This window comes from Prionailurus bengalensis, chromosome B2 (genome assembly GCF_016509475.1).
Source record: "Prionailurus bengalensis isolate Pbe53 chromosome B2, Fcat_Pben_1.1_paternal_pri, whole genome shotgun sequence".
Classification (NCBI taxonomy): domain Eukaryota; kingdom Metazoa; phylum Chordata; class Mammalia; order Carnivora; family Felidae; genus Prionailurus; species Prionailurus bengalensis.
The window spans coordinates 31337105-31347615 of record NC_057349.1 but is presented as its reverse complement, the minus strand read 5'-3'; the positions used below and the strand labels follow the sequence as shown (position 1 = coordinate 31347615).

At 42.8% G+C, this 10511-nt stretch overlaps 1 protein-coding gene across 2 annotated transcripts; it reads left to right on the top strand.

Moving 5' to 3' along the window:
• Positions 1 to 2561: 2561 nt before the first annotated feature.
• On the top strand, positions 2562 to 8481 carry LOC122489374 (HLA class II histocompatibility antigen, DO beta chain-like). 2 transcript variants are annotated; one of them, XM_043591094.1, is made up of 6 exons: positions 2562 to 2721; positions 5935 to 6204; positions 6753 to 6956; positions 7430 to 7540; positions 7794 to 7825; positions 8000 to 8481. In XM_043591094.1, the coding sequence occupies exons 1-6, from the start codon at positions 2595 to 2597 to the stop codon at positions 8024 to 8026; spliced, it is 771 nt and encodes a 256-aa protein (XP_043447029.1). In that variant the 5' UTR covers positions 2562 to 2594; the 3' UTR covers positions 8027 to 8481. The 2 variants fall into 2 exon arrangements, with proteins under 2 accessions (XP_043447029.1, XP_043447028.1); XM_043591093.1 differs by having other exon boundaries at positions 6675 to 6956.
• Positions 8482 to 10511: the final 2030 nt, after the last annotated feature.

Below are 10511 nucleotides of genomic sequence, written 5' to 3'. Positions count from 1 at the left end.
ATTCTGTTGTCCATTAGTACTGGGTATTTCAAATTCAAAAAAATCTCTGCTTGGTAGGTCTGTTGTATCAAATATTAACTTTATCATGAACTCTTTCTAGATTAAGTTAAAATCTACTCTTTTGCATACCCAAACATTACCAAATTAATCTCATTCTTCCTGACATTACAGTGGACTGTTTCCTTGTCACTCTGCTTAGGTTATGTATTTCTTGAGAATAAGGAACATGGCTGTGTCATCGCTGCGTGGCCCGTAGTATCAGACATGGATGGCTCTGTGCTAAATATTTTTAATTTTTTTTTCAACGTTTATTTATTTTTGGGACAGAGAGAGACAGAGCATGAATGGGGGAGGGGCAGAGAGAGAGGCAGACACAGAATCGGAAACAGGCTCCAGGCTCTGAGCCATCAGCCCAGAGCCTGATGCGGGGCTCAAACTCCCGGACCGCGAGATCGTGACCCGGGCTGAAGTCGGACGCTTAACCGACTGCGCCACCCAGGCGCCCCGGCTCTGTGCTAAATAAATTATAATGTACTTACAGACTATTTTGGTTAAAAAGCAGCCTTCTATCCTTAGCTGTCAAATAGATTTTCTTCCAACTCCTTTTTAGCAGAAGATTTTGCCTTGTCCTAAACTGAGTCCATTGAAGCCATACAACTGGAACTTCCTCGTTCCCCTCTTTCTCACTTCTCATCTCCCTATCTTCATTCCAGTCTCTGAACAAGTATTCCTTTTTATTGCCAAGTCTGACAATCTCTTTCTTTGGATTCCATTAAGAATTTGGGGGGTAATTTCTCTTTTCTTCTCTCTCATATACAGATAACTTCCACTTAACTTAGAAACTTGTTAAGGTCTTTTTTTTTCCTGTTTCAAGTTAAAAAAAATCTTTTAATGTTTATGTTTTTGAGAGAGAGACAGAGAGAGAGAGAGGGAGAGAGAGGTAGAGAACAAGCAGGGAAGGGGCAGAGAGAGAGGGAGACACAGAATTGGAAGCAGGCTCCCAGCTCTGAGCTCTCAGCACAGAGCCTGACGCGGGGCTCGAACTTGCAGACTGCGAGATCATTACCTGAGCTGCAGTCAGCAGCCCAACCGACTGAGCCATCCAGGTGTCCCAGTTTCAAGTTTTTATTTAAATTCTAGTTAGTTATTATACAGGGTAATATTAGTTTCAGGAGTAGAATTCAGTGGGTCATTACTTACATAGAACACCCAGTGCTTATCACAACAAGTGCCTTCCTTTTTTTAAAAAAATTTTTAATGCTTATTTATTTTGGAGAGAGAGAGACAGACAGAGCATGAGCAGAAGAGGGGCAGAGAGAGAGGGAGACACAGAATCCAAAGCAGGCTCCAGGCTCTGAACTGTCAGCAGAGAGCCTGATGTGGGGATCGAACTCATGACAGGTCATGACCTGAGCTGAAGTCAGATGCTTAACTGACTGAGCCACCCAGACACGCCAATAAGTGCCCTCCTTAACACCCATCACCCATTTAGCTGTTAAGGTCTTTCTTATACATAACTTTCCTGTAGTGTGGCTTTTTGCTCAAGTTTGAGTCCCATCCTTTCCCTTGTTTTCATTTCCAACACTTTTTAAATTTAAGTTTATTTATTTATCTTGAGAGAGAGAGAGAGAGAGAGAGAGAGCTGGGGAGGGGAAGAGAGAGTGAGAAGGAGAGAGAGAGAGAGAGAGAGAGAGAGAAAGAATCCCTACTTGGGATTCTCCCAAGGGGCTGCGATTCTCCTCAGCACCCTCCGCGCTGAGGGTGCGGGACTCGAGCTCACAGTGAGATAATGACCTGAGCCAAAACCAAGTGTCAGACACTTAACCGACTGAGCCGTCCAGGTGTCGCTCACTTCCAACACTCTTGAAGGACTCTTTATATCTGCTGCCTTCATTTCCAATTTGCTCTTTACTCTTTTGAAATATTGCTTCTACCTTTAACACTCTATGTCCCAATGAAGGTTATTGGTGCTCCACTAATTATATAACACAATAATGTTTCTTATATTTTACCTTCTGGAACATTTTTTGCACCTTTTTATTCTCTTAAGAATCCTCTCTTCATTTTACTTTTTGTGGCCCTCTCTTGGTTTACGAGAAATCATACTCTCCAGGTGATTCTCAATCTCTTCTGTTTCTTCTCTGATAATCACTTCATTAACTCCTCTTAGGGCAAATGCTTCCGAATGCTGTCTACTTTCTGCTTTATTTGCACACTCCATTGACAACGTCAACCACACCACAGGAGGAAGAGACTCATTGGTTAGAAGATAGCGGAATGCATAATAAGCAATCCGTGTAGTTCTTCTAGGATCACATATTATATACACTATTTAAAAAAGTTTTTTTTTTCACAGCCCATTTTCCACATACCTTAAACTACTGTCAGTGATTAAGCAGGTAACCGATTCTTGAGTGGTATAACACAACTTTATGGAAGTAGTCTACCTAGCATCTGATGATGCAAAACTCTTCTATCATAATTGGTCATCAGTGTGAAGAGTTTCCAATCCTGAGGTAGGCAGGAAAGTATTCATACTCTTAATAAATATTTTTTGAATTTTGCGGGGGGTATGCCCCATTCCGAAGAAGTTGATGATCTTACTGTCTCACTTATTTTTTCCTTCCAGAATGCGTTCTGGGTGGGTTTCCTGGATGGTGGTTCTGCAAATGAGTGTAATCAGGCTGGATTCCTCCATGACTCAAGGCAGAGACTCTCCAGGTAAGAACAGAGCAATTTTTTTTTTCCAGGTGTTCATGCAAGAATTGGCATAGGGGAGGAATGCCTTTCCCTGTGGGTCCAGGCTGCAGACCAGACTAGAATTGGCTTCTGGCTTCAAAGTGTTCTTTCCTTTAGAAGAAAAATAAGGCTCTCTCTTTACCACACACAATGTGGGAAAAGGGACTTCCTGTACCAGAGCTGCAGATTCAAGGAGTAAGGGTAACAGGAAGAAGGGAAACATTTTGTCTTGCTTAGGGCCCTTATTGGGTCAATGTCTGTCTCAAGAACTGTATAAACTGGAGCCAGTCTGAAAATAGCTGCCAGTTGTTTAGACAGGAGTTTGCTCTGATGATTGTGACTTTTATATTTATCCAATTGAGATACACGTGGATAAAAGAAATTTGAAACAAAGTTTCTTCTTTTGGCATTTGTTAACCCCAGTTTTGAGAAATAAGAGAAGTTGAATGTATTATCCTCAGACTGTCCCCAGGCTACTAAGTACATGTATTTATTGTTGTTATTTTTCTAGCTGAGGAGATAGGCTATACAGACATGAGGCAATATTGCACCCTGAAGACATATTTATCAGCAGAAAACGGGATGTGATGTGCTAAAAACAGAACCTGTTTGAATGTCAGTTTCATTAATTACAAAAGAGGAACCAACCTGGGAGGGTGCGGTGGGTGGAAGATCTTTGTTCTTCAAGAATAGAAACCTCTCTGAGCTCATAATGTCCATTAAACAACACAGATGAAGAAAAAGTCAGTGCAGATCTTAAATCTGACACAAATCTGACTAAAAAATTATTTTCTTTTTCTGATTTAAACTGTAAGAAGGAAGAGCATTGGAGGTTAGAGCTGACCTTAGCTACTAAGAGATGAGTATGGCTGGCCCAGGAAGGATTCTGCCGTCCTTAACGCTCCACTCAGTAGCTCGCAGAGGAGAAGCTGAGAAATGAGAGCAAATTTACAACTCGAGATCAGTAACTACTATCCTTCAAGCCTTAACTCATGCTGTTTCTTCAGGGAGGTCTTTTCTGGCCAACCTGCATTATTAACCCATTTGAATTTCCTTTTTTTTTTATTGTTGTTCTCAAGTGCACAGAATTGCATCAATCTTACCCAAAGAGTTCACAGCACTTTGTTATCATTTGTCTGTGCAGGGACTCTCTCCTCTTCCCTTGTCTCCATTTTCACACCCTCCTTTCCTTAGAGAGCCATTCTAACATGTCTTTAACTATGGGGTGGCCTTTAAGAATATTTAGCATTGTTTTTCACATGTATTTAAAAATCTTAATAAATGTCATTGTGCATTAAATCACATTCTGTTTCTTTTCTGTCCAAACACTATGCTTTTGAGCTCTCCTTCAGTGTCATTATCAAAGGAAAGCAGGTCAGGGAGGGTAAGTGGTTCTATGTAAAACTATCGGATATAGAACTAGAACTCAAGTCAACTGGAACATAACCCAGGGCCATTTACCAATTTGTTGTTTAAAAATTTTCAAATCTTCAAATCTATGAAGTGTCTTAATCCATTCTGGTGACTGCAACAAAATACCACAGCCTGGGTGACTTATAAACAACAGAAATTTATTTCTCAGAGTTCTGGAGTCTGGGGAGTCTAAGATTAGGTGTCAGTATGGCTGTGTACTTATTTCTTTGTTTATTTATTTATCTATTATTTATTTTTAATTTTTTGCTTACTTATTTTGAGAGAGAGAGAGAGAGAGAGAGAGAGAGAGAGAGAGAGGTGACCAGGAGAGGGGCAGAGTGAGAGGGAGACAGAATCCGAAACAGGCTCCAGGCTCTGAGCTGCCAGCACAGAGCCTGATGAGGGACTCGAACTCACAAACCATGAGATCATGACCTGAGCTGAAGTCAGACACTTCTCGACTGAGCCACCCAGATGCCCCAGTATGGCTGTGTTCTGATGAAGACTCTCTTCCTGGTTCATAGCTGGCACCTTATCCCTGTGTTCTCACGTGGTAGAAGGGGCTTGAGATCTCTCTGGAGCCTCCATTATAAGGGCTGATCCTATTCATGAGAGAGGGCTCCACCCTTATGACCCAAACACCTCCCAAAGGCACCTCCTACTGATAATATCACCTTTGGGGGTCAGGATATCAACATAAGAATTTGGGGGCAGGGGCACAAACACTCAGACCATAGCACACTGTGTGTTCAACAAATAAGAATGATCCTTTTTCTTACCTGTGAGGACAGATTACATAATTTTTGAATGTGAAATTACATTGAAGAATAGCAGAGTAGACAGTGTATGAAACAATATGTAGCTCAAGCTAATCACTATCGATATCAGTAAGGTGCTCTGAAAGTAGAAAATTGTAACAGACCATGGAATTAGATTTTTTATTCCACCTTTAATGGCAGTATTTCATGTAAAAATCCCCAAAGACGCTTAAGCTAATTGTATATTTTCTATCACCATGTTGTTGTAGCTACTGGTATGGTAGGTATAGTGCCAACGATACTGATAGCAATATTAATCTTCGAGCCATGGATTAGTATTATTTTACTTAATACCAACAAAGGTAATTAAATCATTACCTTATTAGAGCCAACAGAGGGGTGAAGTCTAAGTAAAAGTGCAAGGGGAAAGGTCCAAAAGGAAATTCCTGGAGAAAACCCATAGTGAGTGAAAAGTGGAAGGGGTTAATTTCACATCAAACGTGTACCGAGTCTGAATTTCTTTGCCCACCTCCATCACTCCTTCACTCTGCTCCAGAGGGAATGTATTGAATGAACCTGCCATGGGCAAGAGTGCTGTTGGATTACTCCACATGGGGATGGATCTTTTTGACTTGATAACAAAGGGAGTTAAAGTCTTGGGCTTCTGAAAGCTTGGCTTGGAGAAACCAAGCACAGTGTCAGCAAAACACAAATGGTCAATAAATGTTTGTGGAATGAATGTTTATGTCTCTTGGGACTCTCTTTTCGGCTTGCCTTTTTGGGATTACACATCTTCCGTTTGGCTGGCCCTGTAGGATGGATCTCAGACTGCTTTCCACCATGGACGTCTCTTTGCTAAAAGGAACCAGATGTGGCCCAGGGGAGAAGAGGCCACTTTGACCTATTTACTGAGGTCAAAAGCTTCCTCTCAAATCCATGTATTCTGGCATAATTTACCACGTATGGGTTCCTAAAAGTGAGGGTTGGTTTGTTGTCTATTTTTTTTTTTTTTTTGGGTTTCCAGAAGATTTTGTGATTCAGGCAAAGGCTGACTGTTACTTCACCAATGGGACAGAGAAGGTGCAGTTTGTGGTGAGATTCATTTTTAACTTGGAAGAGTATGCACGTTTCGACAGCGATGTGGGAATGTTTGTGGCATTGACAGAGCTGGGGAAGCCTGATGCTGAGCTGTGGAACAATCGGCCGGATATATTGGAGAGGAGTAAAGCTTCTGTGGATGCACTCTGCAGACATAACTACAAGCTGGGTGCACCCTTCACTGTGGGGAGAAAAGGTGAGGTGGAAGGTGAGGTCTTGTGAGGTTCAGGCATCTCCTACATGTGAACGTGACCATGGGCTTTACTTCCTCATGATGGGCAATTTCTTGCTTCAGGATAAATGGCTTGTAAGCAGGGGAGTCTGTATATGTTCTGTCCTTAGTTGTGATTCATTAATTATCCTTACAGGTCAGGTTACTGTGGTCTTGGTCCCAGACCCCCCAAATTCCCAAATTCTCAAAGACTTTAAGCACTAGTGGGCTCTAAAATAAAGGGGGTAATTGTGGGAGTATCTGATAAGGCCTAATTCATCCTTGAGGCATTGACATACCCAGTTTCTGAATCTTGGGGGCAGAGATTTCCCCACATTTCCAGTTTCCACCTGGGTGATGTGAGAAGATTAGGGGGAGAGATTGTCTTTCAAGGAACCCTTGTCCTGGCTTAGTGGTTTTCCTTCACAATGTCTCATGTTTTTCTCTCTTCCCAGTGCAACCAGAGGTGGCGGTGTATCCAGAGAGGACCCCATCCCTTCAACACCACAATCTGCTGCTTTGCTCTGTGACAGGTTTCTATCCAGGGGACATCAAGATCATGTGGTTCCGGAATGGGCAGCAGGAGAGAGTAGGGGTCATGTCCACTGGCCTTATCAGGAATGGAGACTGGACCTTTCAGACAATGGTGATGCTGGAAATGACTCCTGAACTTGGAGATGTCTACACCTGCCTTGTTAATCATCCCAGCCTGCTGAGCCCTATTTCTGTGGAGTGGAGTGAGAATCAGCTTCTTGTACTCTCTGGGCCTGACTCAGGTTGATGCTGACTCAGCACACGGCCTGCGTTATCTCTGCATTCATCTTGGTCCCGATAGTCGTTCTTCTTTCCCCTGATTTGAGGGGTCATGGAATTCGGGTCCTTGGGTTAGGGTGGGAGAAGACACGACAGATATCTATCCTTGTATCTGCCAAGAAATAAGGAGGTCTAATCACCTCATCACTTATTTCCAACTTTGGGAACGAGTATACTCTGATAATTTGTCTTAGTATTTTAGGGGGCATTCTTATGGGCTGCAAGATTCAGTAACAGGAACTCCATGGGTGCAAACCTTGGCTTCAAAGGACCATATCTAAATGTATTTCTTCTCTAGATAGCATTTGATCTGATGTCCAGAATGGACTCTGAGATTTCAGGAAGGCACGCCAAACATTGGGAGCTTTTTACTAATTTTCAGACCTGTTTCCCATAGGAGCTCAGTCTGCATATTCTTGGAGAAAGATGCTAAGTGGAATTGCAGCCTTCCTGCTTGGGCTGATCTTCCTTCTGGTGGGGACTGTCATCTGCCTCAGGGCTCAGAAAGGTAATGAGCCTCTCAGGATTCCCCTGTCACCTGCCCCGTGGCTTCTCCCGCTTCCCCTAACTTCAAAGATGTGAGGCAGGCAAAGCTGATTGTACTTCTCAGAGGTCACCATGATAGTCTTTTCTGAATCCAGAAACATTTCAGGGGGTCATCAGAGCTGGAGTATTGATATTTCAGTTCGTCCCTATCTGTCAGGATAATCACAACATTTGGTCCTAACTAGAGGCATTCTATTTCTTTCCTCTCATTCCAGGGTATGTGGAGACGCAGTTGTCTGGTGATGAGGTAATGTCTTCTTCCTTGTCTTTGGGTGGCCAATTGTTGTCCCTGTGCTTTGGCCAGAGGGAGAGGTCTTGGGGATAGGGTGTGAGGGTGGTTTTGGCTGGGTGGTGCTGGGTGCTGAGTCTCTGGAATGGGAGGGTGGAGTCCCTCCTGAAACTTTGATCACTATTCCTGCAGGTCTCAAGAGCAGTTCCCTCACCATAGCCACACTAAGGTCCCAATCAGAGCTTCTTGCCCTGGAGGCTGAAATAGTACTGAATGACTTGAGTCCAAATGACTAAGTAAAGGACTCTCATGAGGTCCATGTTCTGGAGATACTTCCATGAGTCCTTGGAGGAGTCCTGACTTGATTCTAGAGTTCTGTTTTCTGAGATCATCTCTCATTCGTCTGCCCTTCTTCCTCCTCCTTGCCTGTGCCATTAGTCCCCATTTCCAAGGATAGTGTGCAGAAATTCCCACCAAAGCTGACTCCCACCAGCCCCAACCTGCATACCTCCTATGGTCCAGCCCTAACCTTGTGAGTTATCCTCATGTCTTCCTGTTTCCAACTGCACTCTCCACTGTCTCCAGAAGACAAATGCTCAGAGGCACTGTTTCCTTTTCACCGTTTTTTATGACCTTTTTTATTGTAAAATAAAACTGAGGAACAGATAACCATACAAAATGTAGAATTTAATGAATTATTTAAGGTCAAGAAATAGAACTTTACCAGTCAGGGCAGGAGTCTCCCTGTGCTATAGGCCAATCAATCCCCTCTCCCTCCTCTCAAAAGTAATTATATTCTGGGAGGCCTGGGTGGCTCAGTCAGTTAAGTGTCAGGCTCTTGATTTCGGCTTGGGTCATGATCTCACGGTTCATGAGATTGAGCCCTGCATTGGGCTCTGTGCTGACAGTGCAGAGCTTGCTTGGGATTCTCTCTCCCTCTCTGTGTTCCTCCCCTGCTTGTGCTCTCTTTCTCTCTCAAAATAAATAAACTTTAGAAAAAAGTAATTGCATTCTGTTAATCACTTAAAATTTTTTTTTTTAACGTTTATTTATTTTTGAGAGAGAGGGAGAAACATAGTGTGAGCAGGGAAAGGGCAGAGAGGGAGGGAGACACAGAATCTGAAGCAGGCTTCAGGCTCTATGCTGTCAGCACAGAGCCTGATGCAGGGCTCAAACCCAGGAATCAGGAACCATGAGATCATGACCTGAGCTGAAGTCAGACACTTAACCGACTGAGCCACCTAGGTGCTCCTTAAATATTTTTTAAAAATGTTTATTTATTTTTGAGAGAGAGAGCACAAGCAGGGGAGGGGCAGAGAGAGAGAGAGAGAGAGAGAGAGAGAGAGAGAGATTGAGAGGTAGACACAGAATCTGAAGCAGGCTCCAGGCTCTGAGCTGTCAGTTCAGAGTCTGATACGGGGTTCAAACCCATGAACTGGGAGATCATGACCTGAGATGAAGTCAGACACTTAACCGACTGAGCCACCCAGGTGCCCCAGCTTAGTTGTCTTTTCTGTCTCATACTTTACTATTTCTCCTCCATCCCCTTTGCCCTCCTTATGACTAATACGTTGAAAAGCCTGAGACATTTAACCTACAGAGTTTTCCATAGTTTGGATTTTACCAATTGCATGCATCTGGTGCAGTTTAGCATGTCCTTCTGTCCTCTGCATTTCTTGCAAGTTGGCAAATGGATGCAGAGGTTGGATAGACAGGTTTAATTTCTTTGATGAGTCTGTAGGTGGAGGTGTGTTTTTTACCATGAGGCCCAAACTGTCCAATTGTGTCTCTTTTTACGGTGCATTCACCTTTGGTGCTCATTGCCTAGGCCCTTGAATTCACTTGAATTCTACCAGTCCTTCTTTGTTTATATGCTTTATTGCTTCTGTAAAGAGACATTTCTCTTCATTTACTGGTGAGTTGCCCAGTGATACAGTGGAAAGAAAGGATCAGTGTTTTAGTTCTTTTACTTTTTTAATTTTCTTTTTAAAAAAAATTTTTTTTTTCAACGTTTATTTATTTTTGGGACAGAGACAGAGCATGAACGGGGGAGGGGCAGAGAGAGAGGGAGACACAGAATCGGAAACAGGCTCCAGGCTCTGAGCCATCAGCCCAGAGCCTGACGCGGGGCTCGAACTCACGGACCGCAAGATCGTGACCTGGCTGAAGTCGGATGCTTAACCGACTGCACCACCCAGGCGCCCCTACTTTTTTAATTTTCAAGTTACTGAATTTGTTTCCTACTATTACCCAAAGGTGGGCAATTAGGTTCTACTTTTTATTTTATTTCTTGTATCGTTATAAACTCAAGGATTTAAATGTATTTGATGGATTTTAACTCCTGGCGGTTTTTAGCCACAAGTTCAATCATATCATCCTAGGTGCATGGAAACTTCTTCAAGTGGCTCCTGAGTCCTTTTGACACAAGTCTTTTGATCATTTCTTTGTTATCTGCATGCCAAAATGTTCCAGGTTTATTCTGTATGTTTCCCGCTCAGACCTGAAATCAGCCATTGTTTTAGAAAGCCCTGGATTATTTTAGTGGGAAATGTCATTAAGACCGTAAGCGGGAGTTAGGAGTTCATCACTATATCAGGTCTTTTTGGTGGAAGTACAAATGTTTATATGTAACGTTCATATTTATAGAAGCACAAAGTTTATGTATATACAAATAAAAAATTAATCTCTTCTATATTACAGTTGT

Coding starts and splice junctions, on each gene's coding strand:
- LOC122489374 (XM_043591093.1), top strand. CDS start 2,595: ATGATCTTACTGTCTCACTTATTTTTTCCTTCCAGAATGCGTTCTGGG. Junction 6,205..6,674: donor CTTCACTGTGGGGAGAAAAG/GTGAGGTGGAAG, acceptor CTCTCTTCCCAG/TGCAACCAGAGGTGGCGGTG. Junction 7,541..7,793: donor CTGCCTCAGGGCTCAGAAAG/GTAATGAGCCTC, acceptor CTCTCATTCCAG/GGTATGTGGAGACGCAGTTG.